This window comes from Pogona vitticeps, chromosome 1, assembly GCF_051106095.1.
Source record: "Pogona vitticeps strain Pit_001003342236 chromosome 1, PviZW2.1, whole genome shotgun sequence".
In the NCBI taxonomy this organism is placed as follows: Eukaryota; Metazoa; Chordata; class Lepidosauria; order Squamata; family Agamidae; genus Pogona; species Pogona vitticeps.
The window spans coordinates 338,126,731-338,152,387 of record NC_135783.1 but is presented as its reverse complement, the minus strand read 5'-3'; the positions used below and the strand labels follow the sequence as shown (position 1 = coordinate 338,152,387).

The 25,657-nt window shown below is 41.7% G+C and overlaps 1 protein-coding gene across 1 annotated transcript; it reads left to right on the top strand.

Moving 5' to 3' along the window:
- The first annotated feature begins 1 nt into the window (after position 1).
- On the top strand, positions 2 to 25,057 carry WARS1 (tryptophanyl-tRNA synthetase 1). The gene is made up of 11 exons (XM_020793589.3): positions 2 to 297; positions 5,091 to 5,286; positions 5,525 to 5,732; positions 6,549 to 6,657; positions 7,090 to 7,209; positions 8,882 to 9,064; positions 11,579 to 11,679; positions 17,892 to 18,004; positions 18,731 to 18,904; positions 21,361 to 21,501; positions 23,875 to 25,057. Exons 2-11 carry the CDS (start codon positions 5,173 to 5,175, stop codon positions 24,031 to 24,033), a joined length of 1,422 nt encoding a protein of 473 aa, XP_020649248.3. The 5' UTR covers positions 2 to 297; positions 5,091 to 5,172; the 3' UTR covers positions 24,034 to 25,057.
- Positions 25,058 to 25,657: the final 600 nt, after the last annotated feature.

The following is a 25,657-nucleotide window of genomic DNA, read 5'->3' as shown; positions in this document are numbered from 1 at the left end:
CGTCCTCAATCATTCCTCCAGTTTCCGGGTTCCTCTTCACCCAACAGCCCTTCTTATGTTTGTTTTTTTTTCATTAACGGCACTCGGCTGTCATTACACACCCTCAACCTTCCTTCCCTCCTCCTTCCGTAGGAATGACACTTAGCCTGGCTGCTGCCTTCTTTTCTTTTTCATCCCTCGTCCTCTGTTCCGGGTCGGGAGCTGGTTTTCTGATCGGAAGGCGTTGAGCGACGCACCGACTGATGCAACGCGATCGATACTGGCCTGAGAGGGAAGCGGCCGGTCCCGCGCGGGCAGGTAAGGAAGGCGCCGGGGGGCGGAAAAGAAGGGAAGGAGAGCAGGGGACGGGCGCGGTCGGGAGCTTCCCCGCAGCCCACCGTCATCCCCTGCCCTCAAGCTGCCTCTTCTCTCCGGAGCAAACTTCTGAAGCGACGGGGTGGCTCACCGTCCATCCGTGTGCGCCTGTTAATGCTGTGGCTTTCCAGTATTTCCCCCCCCCCCCCAAGGATCACTTTCAGACGTGGCTTATTTCGCTTAAATATATCTGGCATTGAACTTCTGGGTAGCCTTAGAGGACATTCTGGAGGTTCATGTGGGGGTAACCAGGCTTATGGAGCTGCATTATCGTTCTGCATAAACTGATGATGATGCTCCCACTTGCCCGCGGTTGTGGCTCATTTACAGGGGGTGTAATGATGAGGTACAATAATAATCTTAGAACCGCAGAGCTGATCATCGTGTCCAGCCCCTGTTCAGGAAGCACAGTGGGGTTGAGGGGGATTGAACTCCCAATCTCTGGCCGCTGAGCTGTCCAGCAGTTTTTACTCCTAGAAGCGTCTCAGTCATTACTGGTTTTCAGATGGTAGACTCTCTGAAAAATATGGGAGAAACATTAGGTTTCCCCAGAGTGCTGTGTGAAAAATCAGTGCTCTTCCATCTCACTCTGAAAGAACTGGGTATTTTTCTTTCAAAATTAGTCTACTTCGGACACACTTTGCATCTAAAGTTCACTATGATTTTTAATGACACTCTGTGTCTAAAGTTCATTACGATTTTTATGACACTCTGTGTCTTAAGTCTTATTAACCTGAAATGTGTTTTTCTTTTCTTTTCCTCATATTTTACCATAGGATGGCATACATGTGTATTATGTCCATTGATATTATAAGGCTTTAGCAATGTACTAATTTGCATCTCATGGTATGATAAGTGTCAAAAGTCAGTTTAAAATGTGGCTGTAAGGAAAAGACAGAAGTACAGTTCTATATTAAATAAGAGCCAGAGAAAGTGAGCACCTGTGGGATTGGATTGTTTCCCTAAATGATAGGCTTCCAGTCACGAGTTATCAAAATTATGTCCACATTAAACATTAATTTATGATCAGTTCAGAATGAAATCAAGCTTTCTAAAAAGAAAGCAGCATTGTCACGCTTATATGTTTTCTTTGAATGGTTGTTATTTCCCAGGATTGCATCAGATATACTGTATTAATGCTGTCTTGCTGCAAAGTATTACAGTACACACATTTTTAAAAACAGAACCAGGTTTGTTTCTTTTTATGACTGTAATCCATCTTAATTGTAGTAAGCATTAGATTGACTGTGTTGTAAGCTGCGCTAGGTCCTTTTTAAGGAAAAAAGTGGGTTTAATCAATCAAAGCAAAGCATACAAAGCTAGGCATATCTTTTTAAACTTCTGGAACAGTGATGTGTACAGTTGCTGGAGTTTTGCTTCCATTTAGGGATCCTGTCTGAAATTAAAAGATGTTTAAAACTACCAGTGGATGCTGTCCTGTCCCACTGCCAGGGGCAGATATTATATAAATTAGTTAACTCTTTTTTCTTTTGTCCTGTTTTTGGAACAGATAGAATGCCATTGAAATGAATGTTTATTAGAAGCTCCAGGAGTGACTGTTCACTTGTTAAATAGTTTGTATCCTCCTTCACAATGTTTAGCATCACTAAATGGCTGTTTTTATTTTTTGTTTCTATTTGTTGTAGTTTTTGGCCCCTACAGGGTTCAAGAGCAAAATGTTGATGTATGGACATTATACTGTTTAACCAATGATAAGGAAAGGTGGAGCCCTTCATCTGTTCTTCATTTCCAACTCTAAAATCTCTAACCATTGATCATGGTAGCTGGGAGTGATACCAGTTGGAAACCAACAACAATTTGGGGCCTTTCCACAAGAGGAAGACATTTCTAGTGTAGATATGTCTTATTTTTTATTTAAAGTTTTAGCAAACAAATAAATCAGGAAAATGCTTCAATCAAGTGGAATTTGCTACATATTGAACTAAAGGAAATTGGAAAATGTTGGAGATTATATAAATATGTGCTTCGATAGGGCATGACTGTTGAAATGGAGAGATTGACGTTCTAACTGGACCTTATGGCTGCCTTCCAAGGCTTCAAGTCTGTATTCATCATTGCATATAAGCCCTGTGGACATAGCAGGACTTACAGTATATCAAAGAAGTGAGTACACCCCCTCACATTTCATAAATATTTTAGTATACCTTTTCATGTCTCAACACTGAAAAAATAACACTTGGATACAATGTAAAGCAGTGAGTATACAGCTTGTATAACAGTGTAAATGTGCTGTCCCCTCAAAATAACGCAACACACAGCCATTAATATCTATACCACTGGCAACAAAAGTGAGTACACCCTTAAGTGACAATGTCCAAATGGGGCACAAAGTGTCAATATTTTGTGTGGCCACCATTATTTTCCAGCACTGCCTTAACCCTCTTGGGCGTAGAGTTCACCAGAGCTTCACAGGTTGCCTCTGGAGTCCTCTTCCACTCCTCCATGATGACATCACAGAACTGGTGGTTATTACAGACCTTGAGTACTCCACCTTCTGTTTCAGGATGCCCCACAGATGCTCAATAGGGTTTGGGCCGAGATATGCTTGGCCAGTCCATCACCTTTACCCTCAGCTTCTTTAGCAAGGCATTGGTCGTTTTGGAGGTGTGTTTGAGGTTGTTGTCATGTTGGAATACTGCCCTGAGACACAATCTCCATAGGGAGCAGATCATGCTTTGCTTCAGTATGTCACAGTACATGCTGGCATTCATGGTTCCCTCAATGAACTGTAGCTCCCCAGTGCCGGCAGCACTCATGCAGCCCCAGACCATGACACTCCCACCACCATGCTTGACTGTAGGCACGACACACTTGTCTTTGTACTCCTCACCTGGTTGCTGCCACACATGTTTGATACCATCTGAACCATATAAGTTTATCTTGGTTTCACCAGACCACAGGACATGGTTCCAGAAATCCATGACCTTAGTCTGCTGGTCTCCAGGGCTGTCGTCCCAGAAGGAAGCATCTTCTAAAGATGATGCACAACTTTCTTGTGCATCATCTTTAGAAGATGCTTCCTTCTGGGATGACAGCCCTGGAGACCAATTTGATGCAGTGTGCGGCATATGGTCTGAGCACTGACAGGCTGACCCCACCCCACCCCTTCAACCTCTGCAGCAATTCTGACAGCACTCATACATCTATTTGCCAAAGCCAACCTCTGGATATGATGTTGAGCATGGGCGCTCATCGTCTTTGGTCAACCATGGTGAGGCCTGTTTTGAGTGGAACCTGTACTGTTAAACTGCTGTATGGTCTTGGCCACTGTGCTGGAGCTCAGTTTCAGGGTTTTGACAATCTTCTTATAGCCTAGGCCAGTAATGGCAAACCTATGGCACACATGCCACAGCTGGCATGTGGAGCCCTTGCTGCGGGCACACGATCCATTAGTCACTAAGCCATTAGCTACTCCCAGCAGCCAAACCTGAGGAGACGGCTGCAACTGCAGTGCTACCACCCAACAGGTGGTGGGCCAGGATCCGGAGCAGCTGATGGGGTAGGGCACAACTGGAAGTGGATCTGGAATGGGGTATGGAGGCACCTCTGTGCCCAGGATTCCCCCTTTCACTGCCACTTCTACCGCCACTGCTTGCTGCCCGCTGTTTTTTGCTTTTTGTTTGTTTGTTTTTTCATTTTGGGCAATCGGGATCAAAAAGGTTTGTCATCACTGGCCTAGACCATCTTTATGTAGAACAACAATTCATTTTTTAAGATCCTCAGATAGTTCATTACCATGAAGTGTCATATGGAACTTCCAGTGACCAGTCTGAGAAAGTGAGAGTGATAACACTTGCTCCCCCTTCACACCTGAAACTTATGACACTAAAGGGTCTCATGACACCAGGGAGGGAAAACAGCTACTGTACTTGGGCCCAGTTTGGACATTGTCACTTAGGGATGTAACCCACTTTTGTTGCCAGCGGTTTAAACATTAATGGCTGTGTGTTGCATTATTTTGAGGAGACAGCACATTTGCACTGTTATACACTGCTTTACATTGTAGCCAAATGTCATTTCTTCAGTGTTGTCACATGAAAAGATACACTAAAATATTTATGAAATGTGAGGTGGTGGACTCACTTTTGTGATATACTGTACTTCCAAGTAAACATGAGTACGATTGGGTTGTTGGAGTATCAAATGATGTCTGAAGCAGCATTGACTCAAAAGGATGGAAGAGGTCATGCCAGGAAACATCAGCCCTCGATGACTAAATCTGTGACCTGACTTTGTGCAAACAAGTTTTTGTGTACATGTCATGTCTAATTCTTAAGATATTAGCTCTGTTCTGTAGCTGCCCTGTCTCCCTGAAAATAAGACCTAATCTGAAAATAAGCCCCAGTTAAGTGAAACCCTGCCCTCCAGCATTGTGCAGCAACCAGAAGATAACATGGCTGTATTTGAACAAATGTAGATTGTTGTACATGGAAAAAAAAAACATCCCCTGAAAATAAGCCCTACTGCGTTTTTGGAGCAAAAATTAATATAAGACCCTGTCTTATTTTCAGGGAAACACGGTACTTTTTAATATGACTTTTGGAAAGAACTTCATCTTCTAGCTCTAAATCCCTACTAGGTGAATGACCTGATTGGCACATTCTAAGGTTTCAAAGAAAAGGATAAATTTCAAAACTTAACTCTTACTCTGTGTTCTAAATGAGAATAATGTCTGACATAGAATATTAAAATATGTATTGTTTTCCATTTTCTAGAGTGCTCCAGGCTATTCTGAAGTTTTTTGAATAAAAGAACCTGTTAATTGTAAATAGAAAAGTCCCTTCCATCCTCCTGAAAATGGCAAATGTTCAGATGGGTGATTTTTGTTCTCTTAATCCACTTGAATTGTATGAACAAGTAACCACTCAAGGAGAAAAAGTTAGAGCCCTAAAAACTGAGAAAGCACCAAAGGTAAACTTTTGTTTAATTAGCGAAAATTTTATCGGTGTTTGTAATCAAGTTTAAGTTGGTTCTTAAAATTTAGGGGAAGTATTTGTTTCTGTAGAATCCAGTTATACAGCTATCTGCATAACTTATTTTTCAGGCCTGTTGAATATTTCCTATTCTGTATAATGCTTGTTAGTACTTGGAAAGCCATTAAACATTATTAACCTGAACGATGTTTTCTCTCTCCTGTATTTTACAATAGGATGAAATTGATACAGCAGTTAAGTTATTGTTGTCGTTAAAGATGAGCTATAAAACCGCAACAGGCCACGAATATAAAGCAGGTTCCCCTCCAACAGATTTCACTCCAGTCAGTAATGGTCCAGGCAATGCTGAAGAAGATGATTTTGTAGACCCTTGGACAGTACAGACATCAAATGCAAAAGGAGTTGATTATGATAAGCTTATAGGTAAAGATTGCTTTATCTGTTTTTAAATAATAATAATTTGTGAAATCTCCCATTTTCTTAAGACAAGGAATGAGAAACTGTGCCTCTCCAGATGCCAATGGAATCCACTTCAGATACAGATCTGTGTCAAGTTTATCATCTGCTTTCAACTCCAAAATATTTGCATAGAACAATGGATTTTGTTGAGAAAATGTTGATGTAAGAAGGAGTGTCAGTAGATTTTTTAATTCTAGGGGAGGCATGGGAATTTTCAGAAATCTGGCAATTGCACGGACCTACACCTGAAGCCTAGATGGCCTCAACTGCTGTGCCCCACAATTTTGAAAAATATTTTTCTTAAGCACGTCTTTTAACTAAAAAAGCCCCTTTGTGCCTTGAAGTGACTGCATGAAGGAGTTTTTTACCATGGTGGGAAGGCTCCTCCTGAGTTTTGCCATGGAGTGAATTCCTTCTGAGGTCTAGTGGAGGCATTTTTTCAAAAAGCAGAAGTGACTTGCAGTTTTGGAGAAAGAGAAAAAAAAACAGTATCAAGTTAGTTTTTGTGCATTTGTTTAATTTGTACCTGTTACTCTTTTCAAAAAAGATTGTAATTATATGAGGATAGGTCCAGATTTTGTTGTCCTTAAGGGTACCAATTGGGACTTAAGTAAATCACAACCAACGTGTGTTGCAGTTATTTCAGTGTGTCTACAATGGTGCTGAAACCAGGTGTCATATGGCTAAATCTGGTTTCAGTATCTAGTGTATGGGTTAATGGTATCATTACTTTTAAAACAAGCACATGTATAATCTATCCTCTGTTCTGGTTCTCCTCAGTTCGATTTGGAAGCAGCAAAATTGATAAGGACCTCATCAATCGGATAGAGAGAGTTACGGGTCACAAACCACATCACTTCTTACGCAGAGGCATTTTCTTTTCTCACAGGTGGGGTATGTTTTATTGAAGGATTGCTTCAATCAAGCAAAAGTAAATTTCCTTTTTCATGTAATATTCTACTGCACTGTGTTCTGTTTCACACACATCATTAAACAGAGAAAGCAGAGGACTTTTACATAGTTCTTCATTTTTCAATGATAGAATGTCTATTACTTTGGTCCACCTATATGAATATACTGCAGTGTCTAAAATACAGTGGTACCTTGACTTACAAACGTCCTGACTTATGACCATTTTGAGTTACAACCGGAGTTCCAGAACCAATTAAGTTCGTAAGTCGAGGCACCACTGTATACTGTTTTCTTTAAAATACAAATTACAACCATAAACTTGTTACCTCTGACTTTTAGTGCTTGTTATTCCTTTTCGTTGGTTCCAGCTCTTTTTAAAAGCATACAATATTTGCTTGTTTCTCTCTAGAGATATGAACCAAATTCTTGATGCCTATGAAAATAAGAAGCCATTTTACCTTTATACGGGCAGAGGGCCCTCATCTGAGGCGATACATGTGGGCCATCTTATCCCATTTATTTTTACTAAGTAAGTAACTCTGTTCTTAATCACATCTATTTCATATTATGTAGTTCTAATTTGAATAACAGCTGATGTTATCACTGGATATTCAGTAGTTATAATGCAGAGAAGTGGGGCTTGAATTCTTAAAGCTTAAAACAGAAGAAAGTTTACAGAGGAGGGTTTTCCTGTTCCACCATTCTCCCTGAAAAGAATCTGTGGAGGTTTGGAGGGCCTTTCTGAATAGTGTGGGAAGAAGCAAGGGAGCTTAAGTTACAAGGAGAAACCAACAAAATCAGGAAGAAGCACCTTTCACAAGCAGAAATAAAAGGCATGTACCCCGTTTGCAACAGAAGACTGGACAGGAATATTTTACTGTCTAAGACAGAGTAACAAATGGATGCTATGCGCATCTCCTTAGGGAGGCCTTGCCCTTTGACATCATTTAGCCTCTCAGGATCATTTAGCAGCCAGTGAGAGGGGGGTATGCAGCCCATCCCCTTAAAGTGGGCACTACAGAATGCAAATGCATAAATATGAATGGATTGTTGTTGTTGTTTAGTCGTTAAGTCATGTCCAACTCTTTGTGACCCCATAGACCGGAGCGCGTCAGGCCCTCCTGTCTTCCACTGCCTCCTGGAGTTGGGTCAAATTCATGCTGGTAGCTTCGATGACACTATCCAACCATCTCGTCCTCTGTCGTCCCCTTCTCCTCTTGCCTTCACACTTTCCCAACATCAGGGGCTTTTCCAGAGAGTCTTCTCTTCTCATGAGATGGCCAAAGTATTGGAGCCTCAGCTTCGGGATCTGTCCTTCAAAAGGGATAGGTTTGTTCTCTTTGCAGTCCAGGGGACTCTCAAGAGAGAAAATGAGTGGATAGGGAAACCCAAATGACAAGAACTCTCCTCGACAGCTTCTCAGAGAACAAAGAACTGGCTTTGGAATGTGATGCCGCCACTTGAGTCTTAAGTGAAGAATGAAAGGGGGAATCAGGATTTTTGTTTCAAGTATAAAAGCAAAGGATAGAACATACATAATGTGCTGCTGTTTTAGTCTTGGATCTGATTCAGTAGGCACCCCATCGGCAAGATTTCACACTGATAAAAATATAGGCTGGGATCAGAGATGTGCTTAGGCTTATTCAAGGAGCTTGCTCTAGCCCCCTGGATTTTCTTTTACTTTTTTATATCTGGTTCTCACACCACATCACAAGCTGCTTTTGATTCCTCTCAGTATCCAAAACAGGTTGCCATGAAACTCCAATCTGAAGCTAGTTTAAGCTCCTAATATTAATGCATGTTTCTTTGGATCCTGTCTATTTATCTTCATATGGATTGAGAATTCTGATTTTAAATTGCGAAGAACAGCTGTAACCAGCACTGCCCTGGAAATTCTGGCCATTATTTTCTAAACAAAATAAGTACTTATTACCAAAGTTAACTAAAGACATTTCAGCCCCACAGAAAAGAAGCACATGTTTTACCATGTTTTATTCATCCACATGCAGGTATGCCAAACCGTATCTTCAAAATTAAGAAATGTAGAAGCGTTTGTGATCGGAAAAAATAAATTTCCAATAACGCCTTAATAATTTTAATTGTAGCTGATACTACATACTCGAGAGGGATAAAGATGTTAGCTCATGATTAATTGTAACTCACAACAATGTTCTAACTAGGTCTGTTTTACTTTTTACTAGGTGGTTACAGGAAGTATTTAATGTCCCCCTAGTCATACAGCTGACGGATGACGAAAAATATCTGTGGAAAGATCTGACAGTAGAAAAAGCTTACCAGTATGCTATAGAAAATATCAAGGATATTATAGCGTGTGGATTTGACGTCAATAAAACTTTCATCTTTTCTGATCTCCATTATTTAGGGTAAGATTATAAGAAGTGCTTGTTCTGGGTTTTTCGGGCTCTTTGGCCGTGTTCTGAAGGTTGTTCTTCCTGACGTTTCGCCAGTCTCTGTGGCCGGCATCTTCAGAGGACAGCAACCTGTACTCTGGTGTAGTTGGCTTGTGAGTGCACCAACTACACCAGAGTACAAGTTGCTGTCCTCTGAAGATGCCGGCCACAGAGACTGGCGAAACGTCAGGAAGAACAACCTTCAGAATACGGCCAAAGAGCCCGAAAAACCCAGAACCACCATTAGATCCCGGCCGTGAAAGCCTTCGTGGATATATTATAAGAAGTCTTTGAAAATGCTTGATCAAAAGTTTTTCATATTCTCTGACTTCAAGCTATCCATCAACATTTGCATTGTTTGGGAGGGTTTCTTACTGATTTGTTTTGGGTATTGTGCATAGTATGTAGCAAGGTATTTGTTAATTGCAATTGTAGCATTGGAGCATAAGTTTTGAAGTAAGAGGAGCAAAAGATAATAATAAAGGGAACTGTGCTAAAGAATAAATATTTTGCCGGGATGGCAACTGTTAGATAGCTCAGTGGCTTAGGTCTCTGGCTGCGGAGCCAGAGATTGGGAGTTGGATTCCCCACTATGTATCCTAGATAGGAGCTGGACTTGATGGTCCATAGGGTGTCTTCCTGCCCTGCAGATTTCCAAGGTCACTCTAAGATGACCTTAGAAATTTACAACTTCTTTCTTCATCACTTGGTTGATGTCTAGAGAAGACTCAAAATTGCTGTGATATATACAGTGGCCCCTCGACTTACAAACTTAATCCGTTCTGGGAGGATGTTCATACCTCGGAAAGTTCGTAAGTCGACCTACCATTTCCCATTGAAATACATGGGAACGGAATTAATCCGTTTCAGCATTTCAAAAAAAAAAATACAAAGTCCCATATTGGGACTGCAAAACACACACACACACACACAAACCACAGAAACATAACCCCCCCCAGTCCAAACCCACCCTCCAAAACCCACACAGAAAAGTTTTTTTAAAAAAGGACTTACCAGTCCGAAGTCTCCCAGCGCTCTGCTGGCTCTGCGTGACCGGGGGCAAGCGGCCAGGTGCCCGGCCAGCTGTAGCCTCCTGGCACTCCGCTGGCTCCGCTGCCTTTGGAGCTTTCAAAGGGCTTCCTCCAATGTCGGGGAAAGCCCTTTGAAACATCTGAAGGCACCGATCGCGGCGGCGAGGACCCCCAGGGAGGTCTCCCATGGTGGTGTGCAAGCCCTGGGAGACCTCCCTGGGGGTCCCCGCCGCCGCGATGGGGAGAAATCAGCTCCCTCCTTTCACCCGATGCTGAGTCCCCTTTGCGCTGGGCTGAGCTCAGCCGGCACGAAGGGGACTCACTGTTGGGTGGAAGGAGGGAGCCGATTTCTCCCTGGCCGGCCAGCTTGCTTCCAAAGCCAAAAAGGCAGGGAGAAATTGCGGGAAGTTCGAACTGCCCTTCCTCCCTGCCTTTTTGGCTTTGGAGGTTTCAGAAGGCTTCCTCCGATGTCGGGGGAAGCCTTTTGAAAGCTCCAAAGACAGGGAGGAAGGGCAGGAAATACGAATTTCCCACCCTTTCTCCCTGCCTTTTGGGTTCGGAACCCGATCCGCGTTCGCAAGTAGGGTGTACTACTTGCATTGAGCTCGGGTTCGTAACCCAAAATGTTCGTCACTAGGGCCGTTCGTAAGTCGAGGGCCCACTGTATGTAGTTCTTTCATTCTCCAGCAGGGGGTGTATTGCTATAGCAGCCCTCAGAGGTACAGTAATATGAAATTCAGCTGAAATAACTATTTAGCAAAAGGCAAATGATAATAATCTTAATAATAATTCTCGTAGAACTGCAGGCCTGGAAGGGACCTTATGGCTCATTGAAACCAGCCCTTATCAAGGAGGCACAGGGGCGAAATTCCCAACCTCTGGCTCCATAGCCAGATGCCTAAACCACTGAGCTGTCCAGATATTGAACTGTATTCTGTCTTTTAAATGGCAACAAATATACCATGAACTGCAAATGTTAGTATTTGTATACTTTCGGATAAAAGTATTTACATAACCTTTCTAATTTATCTACAGCATTTTCGATTCATTTTTGATTAGTATCATAAGCAAATTGGATGATTCGTAGTGGTATTTACGGCTGTAATTTTTGAAACACATATTCATTTATAACAAGATCGGAAAGCGAGAAAGAAAAGTATTTGCAGTGGTGTGGCATTGCTTTAGTATGTTGTTATTAAAGATAAAATCATACTGGGTATTCTATAAGCTTGTCATTATAAACAACATGTAGACAGCCTACAGAAAGCATAGTCAAACACAGCTTGGAATTTCCTTTAAGTAGACATTGTTCTTTAATTCTACATACAGTCTGTCAAAAAGCCATGACACCCAGAGAAAAGATTGCAGTGTTGGCCTTTTTCTCCCAAAAGCTTTCTTTTTTTTTTTTCTGTGTCTAAAATTGCTTCTGATTCCTGTTTTCTCTTTCTGTTCCCAGGCAGAGTCCAGAATTCTACAAGAACATTGTTAAAATTCAAAAACACGTTACGTTCAACCAAGTCAAAGGAATCTTTGGTTTTTCAGACAGTGATTGCATAGGTGGGTTTCAGTATTATTCTCTAATTTCTGCCTTTAGCTATTCTACCAGCCAGCGAGAAAACACATGACACTTTCAGAGAAGAAGGCATATCGGCACTGTATACTATTTCTGTGGCACTGGGGAAGAGCATTTGATGGGCTACAGCAAAGTCATCCTTAACTATAATAGGGACAACATTAAGAGAATTATATGTGTATGTGTGATGTACTGGCTCCAGTCCAGTAGTAACTTGCAACTTGAGTAGGCCCATTGAATCAGTGGGACTCAGAAAGTAGTTGACTCACCAGATTCTGACTGGGCCTACTCTAAATTGTCCTCCTAGAATTTTAGCAACTGTATAAACATAGTTCAGTCTGATTTCACAGATGAGGGGACAACATACTGGCTCTCCAAAGGGCTGAGGTTCCTACTGACTTGACAGAATGAGACCTGTTTGTTATGGGAATGTGGTGCATCTCAGGGGGGCTGCTTCATTGGTTAAGTATTTTTTACACAGTTATGACTTTGAGCTGATAAAGCAGTTGGGAGCTGTGAGGGAATTCTTACAAATGTTGGGAACAGGGAGCCCACTTTCCCAGCACTAGCTCTTGCAATTAGGGGTGCTTAAGAGGATCCTTGTCTTTTGGGCTAAATCCAGTGATTAGTCCCCACTAGAGAAAGGCCATCAAATAAGGGCTACTGTCACCAGCGAATCGGAACATCCAGGAGCGTGGGAATTTTGAATCTGCAGAAGGACCTTGGTTGGAAGGAACCCAGTGGGGAGTGTGTTTCCTTTCTGTATCTCTCCTCATCTGATTTCTTTGAGGATTTCCCCCCTCTTTGGTTCTTTCCTTTCTTGGATTCTTTTTGCTGCTGCCTGCTAGATGCAAAGAAGAAAAGAAGGCATCCAGTGGGGGGGGGGGCAGAGAAATCTCCCCATATTCTAGGCCTTTGGGTTTGTGGGAGATTTTGATAGTATTTTTTGCCTTCCTTTGCCTGGTTGTTTTTCTTAGTGTTCGGCAGAAAAAACTGTGTGTGTATTGTAGTTGTTTGCTATTTCCTCCCCCTTTGTTTAACTGATTTTTAAATTGTTATTTAGTGAATTTATCATATATTTATTCTGTTAAAGGTGTATATTTTGGTGGGGTTTGGGGGACCGTTTTGTGTTGTTATTTCCTTTGCTGTCCGGCTGCTTCCTTGTTGTTGTTGTTGTTGTTGTTGTTGTTGTTGTTGTTGTTGTTGTTTTTCCCTGCCCAGAGGGTCTATTGTGCTATGTGGATTGCAGTCCCACAGAATTCATACTGACTTTTTCTCTTTTCTACTGCTTGGACACATTATACCTTTTTGAATAGGTTGGTGGATGATCAAAGGTTTTTTTTTCCCCTGTGTACCCAAGACTGGTTGTGGGGGAGGTATCCTGACTGGAGGAGCATCTGATGGTGGGTTGCACCTCATTTAGTGTGACTGTGATTTGTCCACTTCTGGAGTAGGTTGAGTCTGTGTTGCCTTGCCTCTCTGCTTTAAGGTTCCTATAGATCTTTTGGAGTGCCTAAAAGCAGAAATGGGAAAAATGAAGTGAAGGAACCTGGAAGATGTGTTCCCTTTCATGTTAAATGAAAGGACCTAGAAAAAAAATGAAAAAGGTATTCACAAAATAAGCCACATTTTTTTTAAAAAAAAAAAAAAGCAAGAAAATATTCCAGGAAAATAAATGTTTTTGAATTCAGGGGACAACATGAAGGCAGACATACCAGTCAAAGGTAAGTGTCTATGCGTCACACAAAAGAGAATGCTTTCTCCGAGGGCGAGTGAAAGGTGGCGTCTTACTACACAATAGTAATATCTTTCCATTGGTATTCTTCAAAGCTAAATTTTTGACTTTAACTGGCCATGAACAACCACAACCATGCCAGCAGGCTTACCAGGGCCGGACTGGGACCAAAAATCGGCCCTGGCATTTAGAGCACACAGGCCCACCTGTTGTGGGCTCCATTCACGATATTGTGGCGCGCTGAAAGGGCGTTGCTGGTATAGTGGTATTGGTACATGCTTATGAGTTCTCCCTATCCCAATCATTGCCCTGGTTGTATAAATAACAAGGAGCATCAGGAAATCTAAACCTATAAAATCATCACGTTTAACAAAAAGTGTAATTAAAATTTAATGTTTAAATTTGTCAATGCCAGTGCTCTCTAAACAAAAAATACCAACAGTACAATGTGAGATCTTATAGCTATTTTAATGTATTGAAACATTAGATCATTAAACATGACTGCAACAAAACGTTCAATGTGAACAAGCCATAAGTAGCAGATCCTCCTACATCAACACTTCCACCAGGAACAAAAGGCTCGGCTCAAGAACTTTCCACCTCGTTTATGATTTGAACATTTTAAATTTGAACCCTACTAATACTGGAAAGACTTAGGAATGATACGTTATCAAGGAATAAGAAGACTTTGCAGGGCTTCACTACTCTCTGCAACTCTGTTGATGATGGCATCCACATCAAGACTCATGAGGATTTCTTTTTCTGTAACCATTAACATGAATGAATCCAAATGGTCCTGGGATACAGTATTCCTCAGTCGATTCTTGATGAACCTCAAGGTGGAGAAGCTTCTCTCACAAGCAACTTGAGTAAATGATAGAGTCAGTAGGAATTTGTAGGCTAGACCTATCACATTATAGGCATCTGTTAATAAATTGTAGCGCCGTAGAATTTGATAGCAACAAATGGCACAGTTCTTACATGTTGCACATGGCTTATTTAACAGCTCCATTTCATCAAATTGTTGACTTAGATCTTCCATGGGCGTTTCTCTTGATACCCTTACAGTGTATTCTTCTAGCGCTGATGTCTTCAATTTGCCCCAATGCAAAGCTAGACTAGTTAATTCACACCGCAAATTTTCAGCTGTGGCATTCTCATTAAATTTGATCAAGACTTTACTTAAATCTTCCATTGCAGATATATGAAGCCCTTGTTCTCTTATGTTTGAAAAGTTCCTAGGGTCTAGGCATGCATAGTCGGCATACAGTGTTTCACTAGCAAGAAAACGTCGAGTTATGCTCTCCGTGATTACATCAAGGATCACATTGTGTACTTGTTTTGTTTTTTTCTTTCTCAGAACATATTAATCGGTTTTCAATGTATTCCTATGGGAAATGGTGCCTTGACCTACAAACTTTTCGACTTGCGAACACCGTTCCAATATGGATTAAGTTTGTAAGCCGAGGTACCACTGTATCATTTTCTTGAAGAAGTGAATGACATGTTTGAATAAAAAAAGGTTCCAGACCACATGGATACTCTCCAGGAACCCTGGAAAATATGGTTGTGGGGCCAATTCAGTATTATAATATAAATCTACATTATAAAGCTACTCCTAGCAGAAAAAGAGGCATCCTAAGAACCACCTAGTATCAGCACTACTTCTTATTCCTATATAAGTTTGAAGAGCAAATGAACTCTCTACCTCAATTCCCTTTTCTGCTTTCTGATTCAGAAAGGTTTGACACATGTTAGCATGACACTTCCTTGACTTTTTAAGAATGTGTAAATAGAAAGTCATATATAAGTATACAAGCTAGGTGACACATGTAGCCCAAAATAATCATCCTCTGCCACACATCTATCTTCTTTTATACAGAGAATGCTGACATTTGATCACAACTACAGAATGCCCTCTTGATGAAAAACTTAGCTACTTTATCAATTCATGAATACTTTTTATTTCCTCGGTCTTTTAAACAGCACAAACTTCAAAGTTTGGAACTGATGCATTTTGTCTTCTTATCCTGTCCTATGTTGGTGTTTAATTAATTTTTTTACATAATATTTGGATATTTCAATTCTGCAAGCCATCTGAGAGGAACTGTTGAGAGGGCCACTAAAGCATGGAGTATAAATTTTTAAAATGCAATCCATAAAATAAATATTCTTGATTTCCTGAATCTATTCCTCACATACTTCTTGTGTAACAGTATCAACACGCCATGTTTCTATGAGTTGATCCGGCTTCTTTCACTTAATACATTTAACACTGTGGACATGAGAACTGACAATGGAACACTGTGTTTAAAGGGGACGAGTCTACAGCATTTCACCCGTGAGAATTGTCTGAACACCACTTCCACCTAAGAACTCTATAAAAGAATGGCACAGTGTACTCTGATGACAAAGTCATCAATAACAGGGCTTGAAGAAATCCATAAAACAAAACCACATTTGAGAAAATGATGCACTACATATGGTATATACTGTATTATATGATGGGTGCTGAAGAATTAAATAATATGTTATGCCATGATTGAAGGTAGTCCCTGGCTCTTGGGGAGCCAGGGACTAACTATTTGTTTCTTTTTTTTCTGTTAAAACAGTAAAAATTATCATAAAATCAAATTCTTGCATAGTCAAAACTCGACAAGCTGTAGTCACCAAGACTGCAAAAATTTATCTTCCTCTTTCATTGTCCCAAGAACATTTTCACTTTCTTACCCTCTGCCAACAGGACACATAAATGGTATTTACATAATGAGAGAGAGGCCTCTCTCTTTGATTTCATCAAAACCTTTTCCTAGTTCCTTTGGCCAAAATAAATCCGTAAATTAAAAGATTTTACATACACACCCTGAGAAAAGACTTCAATTCCACAGGAAAGCTTCAATAATTCTTCCAACTGATCATCTGTCCGATTCCACACTTCCAATAATCGCAAAGCAATCAGTGACAACAATTACAGTACAAGAGGTTCTTGGAATGGAATGAAGAATGACGCTCCCAACCAAACTCCGTTTATTGCGATGGTGGTATTTTAAAAAGTCTTGCTATTATGTCTAGATAGTACTGTATACTTCTTTTTAATATTGTTAAAACAGTGGCACACTGAATAGAATCAGCCAAAGCATTCTGTCACTATCATGGATGATGGGACTAAGCATCCTCCCTCACTCCATTAGCATTTCTGGACAGGAAGAAAGGATTTTCCTTGAGGCTGGGAGGGAGGTGGCAAGGAAGGAAAACGCATTAAGGGAAGCGAAGGAGAATTCACATGCACACACAAAAAGGAAAGCTGCAAAAGCTTTCCTTTCTTGATAGCGAGTCCTACAGTTACTTTCGAGTAAAGATGCAAAAGGGGAAGGCTGCAGACAGATCTATTGGCCACCAATTCTTAATCTTCCCCTTGCATGGATCCCAACAGCTTCGGGAGTCTTTTTTTTTTAAAAAGCCAGATAGAGGCGACTAATAGGCTTTAAAAATAAGATTATAGAGATGGGAGGGAGGCTGGCAGGAACGGGGAGAGGGAAGGGAAAGAAAACGAGTGAGAGGAGGGGGTGGGCTACCTTCTGAGGTATGGAAGTGGGGGGGGGAAGGGGGATCTTCTCTCCTTCCCCCCAAAAAATAACACCCCCAAGCCGACGCCCTAAAAGTAGCGACGAAGCGGGGAGGGCGACCCACATCTCGGGGTTGTGTAAGAAATGGGAAATCCGAGAGGGATGGGCACTTACACGGGCACTCACACACACACACACACACACACACTCACACACACCCGATCTGTACAAAGCACGTGTTGCCCACCCGTCAGGGTGGGGTCCGCGGGAGAGAAAGGAGGGCAGCGGCTGAGGGAGGGAAGAAGGGAGGGATGGGATGGCGGGCGGGCGTGGGAAAAAAGGAAGCGGCGGCGCCCCCCACCCCACCCCCGGGCAGGCTGACTCACGAGCAAGACGGGCAAAGGGAGCCCGCCCGGGCCGGCCGGGCCAGCAACGCTCCAGGCGCTCGGGGGCGGCCAGCCGGTCGCGGCGGCGGCGGCGGCGGCGCCTCTTCCTCCTCGGCCGGGGTAGAGAAGGAAGAAAGGGGGCGAGTCAGGGGGTGCCTCTTCTCCTTCTTCCTCCTCCTCCTCTCACTCCGGCTCCCCTCCACCGCTGCCGTCGCCCTCCGGCTGCTCCCCCTCAGCGGCTGGTGGGGAGCTCCGCTCCATCTTCTCTGGAGGCAGGGCCGGACTGGGACCAAAAATCGGCCCTGGCTGAGGCAGGAACCGGCCTTCTGACCATCGGCCTTTCTGGCATTTGCCAGAATTTCCAGATGACCAGTCCGGCCCTGAGGCTTACTAATCATCTTCAAATAATACTGGAAACTTTCTTTCTACACTGATAGTATAAAGCGAGAGCAGGCCACTTTTTCTGTTCCAAACACAATATCACAAATAAATGTTTTCTGCCCTTCTAGGTAAGATCAGTTTTCCTGCCATTCAAGCGGCTCCATCCTTTAGTACATCATTTCCACAAATCTTCAACAATAAGAAAGACATCCAGTGTCTCATCCCATGTGCAATTGATCAGGTATGAAAGGCTTCTCAAGATTAAATCAGTCTCTTCCATCAGATCCATCACAAGACAAAATTGCAATGGATTTAAAGGAATATCCAAACTGTATACATTTTGCATTTTTCTATTGCACTCTAAATATGTAGGATTGGATCCTAAGATATGATAATTTAAGATAGTTCATAGAAGAAAGTTTCTTGTCCTGCCCTCCCATAGCCACTTATCATGCCCAAAAGAATATGTCAGACCTGAGATTCCTTGTGAAATCCATGGGATGACGCACAACGGGTGTGCCTCATCCCATGAAAAGGTGTGATGTGTATTATGTTATGTGCTGTCAAGTCATTTCCAACTTACAATGATCCTATGAATTAATGACTTCCACAAGTTCTTATTATTAACAGCCCTGCTTAGGTCATGCAAAAAAATAGACTGTGGCTTCCTTTAGTGAGTCAATCCATCTCATATTAGATTTCTCTCTTTTCCTATTGCCTTCCAATTTTGCTAGCATCATGGTCATTTCCAGTGTGTCAAATCATGCGTGTTCAATGTATGATAGATTTAGTGTAGTCATTTGGTGAATGTTGTTCCATTTCAGAGGTTTGGGTGACTGTTACTAACAATGGGGTGCTGTATGGTAAAGCCACTGTGAGGAGACTGATCTAATGCTAATCGGACAACTGGGTGTAGTCTGTCTTTATCTTCCCACAAGCCTTTTCCTGGTTGTTTTATTTGTTTTAGGACCCCTATTTCAGAATGACGAGAGATGTGGCCCCACGAATTGGCTACCCCAAGCCGGCCCTACTGCATTCCGTCTTCTTTCCAGCCCTGCAGGGAGCACAGACGAAAATGAGTGCCAGCGATCCAAACTCCTCTATCTTTCTCACCGATACACCGAAGCAAATTAAAACAAAGGTAAGGGTAAAACTCTCGCGAGCCCTACATATTTTCTTTTAAGTTGCCTCAGGTTCCAAGGTGCCTTCTTCAAGTTGACTTGGTCACTCATTAAAACACCCCTTTCTCTTCCTGGTTCTTCATACAGTTTGTAACAAAACATGATTCTCAAACCAATATTCTAGCAAATGTCTAAAACACTTGTCAGCTGTTTTGCACACACTGAATTCTTACAATCCCTGGACCTCCAGCTCAACCAACAATATCTAATGTACTAGATATGTCGGAGGATTGCCCAGCTGCATCCCTGGCTAGATACAGGGGCACTCACGACTGATTCATGCACTTGTAATCTCAAGAATAGACTACTGCAGTGCTCTCTACGTGGGGCTACCCTGGAGGTTGATGCAGAGACTACAACTGGTTCAGAATTTGACAGCCAGATTAATAACTGGGGTGAAGACATTTCAGCACATCTCTCCCATTTTGGCCACCCTTCATTGGTTACCGGTTTGTTTCCACATCAGCTTCAAGATTATGATGATAACATTCAAAGCCCTAAATGGTTTAGGACCTCGGTATCTAGCAGAATGCCTGCTCCCAACCAGATCTGTCCATAATACCCGTTCTTCACAGGTAGGGCAGTTAAGGTCCTTGACCCCAAAGGAGGCCCAGAGGGAAAGGACCAGAAGGTGGGCCTTCTCAGTGGTCCCCCCCCCACCTGTGGAACAATCTGGCCATGGAGATACACCTGGCACCCTCATTGGATGGGTTTAAACGAGCAATGAAGACTTGGTTCTTCCACCAGGCTTTCCCTGAGCATTAAGTTGTTGTTATCTCTCCTTCCCTTTTATCATTCTTTTTGTTATCCTTTCATCAGCCTTTTTACCATCTTTATAGCCATCTGCTTTAATTTATCCTACTAGTTATTGCATCTGTTGAATGCATTATTTTATTCTTATTGTGTTTTAATATTGTGTTTGTCTTGTTGTTAGCCGCCCAGAGTGGCCTGGCTGCCAGATGGTGTGGGGTATAAATCTAATAAATAAATAAATAAAAATACTAAACATCCTACTTGTTCACCTGCCACAGGCCTGGAACTGACTTAAATGTTAGGCTAGTGATATCCCTTTTTTCCTTCTTATCTTTTATCTTTTTTTCCCCTTAAAAATACATGCTAGGTTTTCATGGCTTCGAAGAGTAACACCTTGTGCTGTAAATCAAGCCAACAGATCTTATGTTCTCCTGCCCACCCCTTCACTGCACCAGGAATCATCTGCTGCATGTTGACCATTGCTAGGCAAGCCATTATAATCTGCCATCCCACCCTCTTTGCCTGTGTAGACAGTATTATTGGCCCTCCCCTTCGACCATGTTTGAGTAATGCTATGCTATGTTGTGATGCTTGCCGGGGGCAAGCATCACAACAGTTTACCAGTTTACCAAGAAACTACACTGGGTTTGTTGCACTGTGGTATCTTGACCAAGGAATGCATCATAAAGGAAAGATCTAAGAGGACAACACATGATTCATAGTCATGGTTAAGTTTGCTTTTCATGCTGGTACCCCCATATTCTTCATTTAAGCTGCCATTCCACAGAAGATTAATTTAAGAGGAACCTTCCCAACATTGCGACTGGGGGAAAAAGCTGTTTCACAACATGTATGTACAGCTGTACTCACTGCTGATGTAATGGTGCAGAGGGTAATCCCTAAGAGTAATAAACATTTCACAGAACTTGCACAACAGACTATTAGTGATGGAACAAAACTTGCGACCTAATGGTCTTATTATCACTAAAGTAAGCTGTGTTTAGGGGCCAGAGGCTTGACAGGGCTTTCTTTACTTTGGGAGGTAGTAATCCAGTATGTTGCACAAAATGTAAAGTTTCAGTTCTGATGAGTATATTTTAAAATACATATCAAAAGGGGGCAAAATGAGAGAATGCATGCACATATACTTTTTCATATACAACTAAGACACTTGTTTTTATGAAAGGATTTAAATCCCTGTTCTTCAGTAGACAACTGGGCTGTTTATACAACATTGAAGTTTTTATAGTAAAACAAACAGTAAAATGCCATATTGGAAAATAGCATTTTAAAAGCAGCAGAAATAAAAGCAAAATGCAATGCCTTTTAAAAGTCATTATCTTGTCTTAGGTCATTGTACTTATTTATGGCACAGTAAATTATTAGAACAAGGTAAAGAATGGCATATAGACAACCTCTATGTAGGAAGGACTTCACTGTTTTTGGACTTTTCATCCCTTGATTCTAAGAGTCATTCTGTGGCAAATGCCACTGAATGCATTTACAGTATTTTTTTTATAAATCCATTTGTAGTCACTTTTCCGTCAGGTGTTCAGTCATATACAATCAGCAATAACAACTAACTCCAGTAGCTGATCATTGTGCACACTGAACAATGGTAAAACTGTTTATGACTTGTTGAAATTCTTGTCTCTTGTTTCAGATCAATAAACATGCATTTTCAGGCGGCAAAGACACTGTTGAAGAGCATAGGAAGTATGGGGGAAACTGTGATGTAGATGTGTCTTACATGTACCTCACCTTCTTCCTTGAAGATGATGACAAACTGGAGCAAATCAAGCAGGTAATTGCTTTCTCTTTGCTCTAAAGATGCTTTAATGATAATAATTGTGCCATCAAGTCAATTCTGATTTATGGTGACCCTTTTCAGGGTTTTCCAGGTAGATAACACCCAGACATGGTTTAACTTTCCCTTCTTTTGATGGTACCCTGGGACTGTGCAGTTTCCCCAAGGTCACACAGGCTGGCTTTTCTTCCTGAAGGTACAGTGGAGAATGAAACTCCCAACCTCTGTCTCCACAGCCAGATACCTAAACCACTGAGCTAACCAGATAAAGATGCTTTATCACCCTCATAAAATCATTATTCCACAGTTTTCACTCAGCAAGTACATTTTTCCCTTCCCAAAGTTCTATGTTCCCTTCTTAGAGATCTAAATCTAGTATATGGAAGCACCACTGAACTAACAGGAGCAGGATAACAGCCCTGAATTAGGTGCTAGTAGAGGCAGCAGCTAAAAAACCATCTCTAAAAAAAATCCTGGAATTACAAAAACTAGAAATTTCTCAATACTTCCTTTCATGTTATCTGTACAGATGGGCACAAACTGCTGGTTTAGTGGATCGTTTATCACCCAAACAGGTGTTTGGCACTTCAAAGCCTTGCCTTCTCTAGCAGGCGCCCACTCGGGCAGCGCCCAGAGGAGGTGGGGTAGGGAAGCTGGGGCATTTTCTCTGAGTGGACGCTAGCTGGAGGAGGTAGGGCTTTATAGCACCGAACACTTGTTCAGGCAATAAACAAACTGCCATGAACCAATGAGGAAACAGTTTGTACCCGTCTCTGATCTGCTTCAACTGATGCTTTGCAAGAGCATGCTATAATTGCCGCTCCCCTCCTATCCTTCTATATATTTCAGGACTTCTCTATTAGTACCTTTTTTTCCAACCTTGTGTTTTCTCCCATACAGTGGTGCACCGTTTAACGACAAATCCGCATAGTGACGCATTTTTGCTATCGCTAATGCGATCGCATTTCGATGTTTTAATAGGCAAAACATCGCATTGCGATGATCAGTAAGCGTTTCGCTTACCGATCTCCGCATTGCAATGTTTTGGGAACAGCTGATCGGTGGTTCCAAAATGGCCACCTGCTGCAGAAAATGACCACCCGCAGCATTTTCGCGCCCTGCCCTCGCTTACCGGGTGGTGAAAATGGTGGCCGGATGGAGGATTCCCCGCATAGTGGTGAGTTTTTCTCCAATAGGAATGCATTAAACGGAGTTTAATGCGTTCCTATGGGTTCCCCCCCTCCGCATAGCGACGAATCCAGATAGCGACATTAATCCTGGAACGGATTAACATCGCTATGCGGGGCACCACTGTACCTCATTTCTCTTATCCTAGGACTTTGAAACCATGCCTCTAGCCTGAAGCTATCATCCCATATCATTTTGTTACCTCTCAGTTCTCAGCCCCACCATATTCCGCCTCTTAATTGCTGGGTTCTGCTCCTGTTGTGCTATCATTTCCCCCAGGGTCTAGGAACCACTGTTATTACTGTATGGGTGCACATTGCAGTCTGTCCTGCAATATCATGATATCCTGTCTGACAGAACATGGAATGATTCAGGCCCTATTGAAACGTGCTGGAATAGAATAGTGTAGTGTGCGATTTTTAAAGATCTTTTGACACTAGGCATCAACAAGAGGCTGCTCAAAAAGTGGTCCTTGGAGCTTTGACTGGCTCAGACCACACGCACCATGAGCAAAGCGAAGGCTTAACATCAGTAAGATGCAGCCATCTTCTGTCACTCTTCATTTCTGCACATGGTTAAAGTACTTTCCGCCTTTTGAATATTTTGGGAATTAGTCGAAGCTTAATAGTATCCTCTGAGAATATCTATGTAAGAAGGTTGCTCAGCCAGTGTGGAAATTCCCTTCAACTTGGATTGATTGATTAACTGACTGCCTGATTTATATAGCACTCTGTTAGATCAAAGCACTATTCTGAGTGGTTTGCAACAATAAATAAAAACATATAATAGTAAACGATAAATAGGCAATAAGATTAAGAACATTAACAAGGTAAGAACCCGTAAGTGTGCCTTCAGAAGTTGGGAAACTATTGTTTCCCCTTCATTTGTGCTCCACACAATGTTCTAGCTTAAAATAAGAGGTGGCTAATTTTTGATATATATTTCTCAGTGTCAGCTATTTGAATTAAAAGACACAGCATACGTCGACAAATTAATTCTCCTGCCCAGCACTCTGTGCCTAAAGAATCCATTTTTGTTGCAGTTTGATAGATTCATTGATAGGAAAGGTGTGTCTGATTAGTGAAAGGCAAATGTTGAGCATACCAACAGTAGTCCTTTCAAGATGCTCACGGGTTTTTTCCCCCAGATGTTACTGGTATGATCATGATTTTATCTTGGCAGGCCTATACAAGTGGAGCGCTGTTGACCGGAGAACTCAAGAAGACACTGATAGAAACGCTTCAGCCCATGATTGCAACTCATCAGCAGAGACGGAAACAGATCACAGATGAAATGGTGAAGGAATTCATGACACCACGAAAGCTGGCATTCGATTTTTAATCCTCAAAGCAGATGTTAGTAGAATACAGTGGATTGCTGCTATCACAACCTCTTACATGTTGCCTCTCCATAAATAATGTCCAGGCTGCTGTCAGTGTTACTTCAAACAAATTATGTACAATGTTCTCCTTATTCATCATCACTGACTACTTGGGAAAATATTGTATCTGTGTTAGGAAGAGCCATATGAGTTACAAACTTGACTGGACTACTACAGGTTAGCGGGATAACCTGATAGCCTGCAAACGATTATGTATCTTGTTTCATAGAACATGCTATTAAGAAAAGTGCTAACATCACATTAATAAAGATTTCAGTGTAATGTGAGATTCTGATGCTTTAGGCTAGGCATGATTTTCTACCTGGTAGGAATTCCTGTTTCAAAGTTAAGTTTAACTTTATTTCAGTACATTATATTTTTTTCCTTTTCAGGTGTTTGAATACAGTGGTCTTGACTGTATGATTGCATTCTCAAATTATGCTGTGTTTGTGAGTTTCCCAGGCGCAGTCATATGGATGTTCATGTCTACATTTCAAAGCATTGAATTGCAGTTTGGTTAATATTTTTCTGAATGGTAGCTTTTCAGGACCTACACTGGCTGTACTGGACTTTGTGACAGAGTCTGGATTTTGGCAAACCACATACATTCCTACTGCATAAAACCTGGTGAAACTTATGATAATTGCTAGTTTTCAGGAAGAGCATGGCCACTGAGTGGTTGCCACAATAGAACCACACATACAAGTGTTAAATCTTCAGATAAAAGAACTGAAAATCACCAAGCTGTGACTCCCAGAAACAAATGAGTCTTTGTTTCTATTTTAATATGTTTGTAACTATTAATATTATTTATTTATGTCCCTTGTTGTTCATATAATACTTCAACAAGAGGTAGTCCACAGAATATACTGTAATTGTAACTGAATATTTCATACAAAGCAAGTTCTCAGGCTTGTGTTGAAAACACAGAGTTTGTGTATTCCTTTATTTGAAATAGTGAGGAATAAAGTTAGCCCAGCTGTAGTAGGCATCCTTCAGTCTCGAAAGACTATGGTAGCGTGCTCTGTATGGAGGACTTGGAACAGCGTCTAGTGTGGCTGAGGAGGCCAATTCGAGAGTTACAATCTCTTCCACACTGAAGACAAATCCAATCTGTCCCCTGTCCAGCTCCCTGGTTTTGCTTCCTTTGTGACTTCCTCTTTGCCTTGGCCTGCTGGACAAGGGTCTCTTCAAATTGGGAGAGGCCGTGATGTACCGCCTGCCTCCAGGCTGAACGATCAGATGTCAGAGTTTCCCATCTGTTGAGGTCTATTCCTAAGGCCTTCAGATCCCGCTTGCCCAGCTGTATAGTTTGTAAAACTTCCTCTTGTCTAAATCCCATTTAATTAGTGGGATTTGCTGGATACACAATGAATATGAAACTTTAGGACAATAATTTAGGAAACAGAGCTTCAATCCTGACTTTTGAATACAAAAACAAGCATTTAAGCACCCCACAAAACAGACTGTCCTTGACATTTGTATAACTACTTTTTACATAATTGAAAATATGTTCTGTTCTCAGCCAGTAGGGACTTTATTTCAGTGTTTCTTGATATGAATTTCTAGTACTCGTGAACTGTA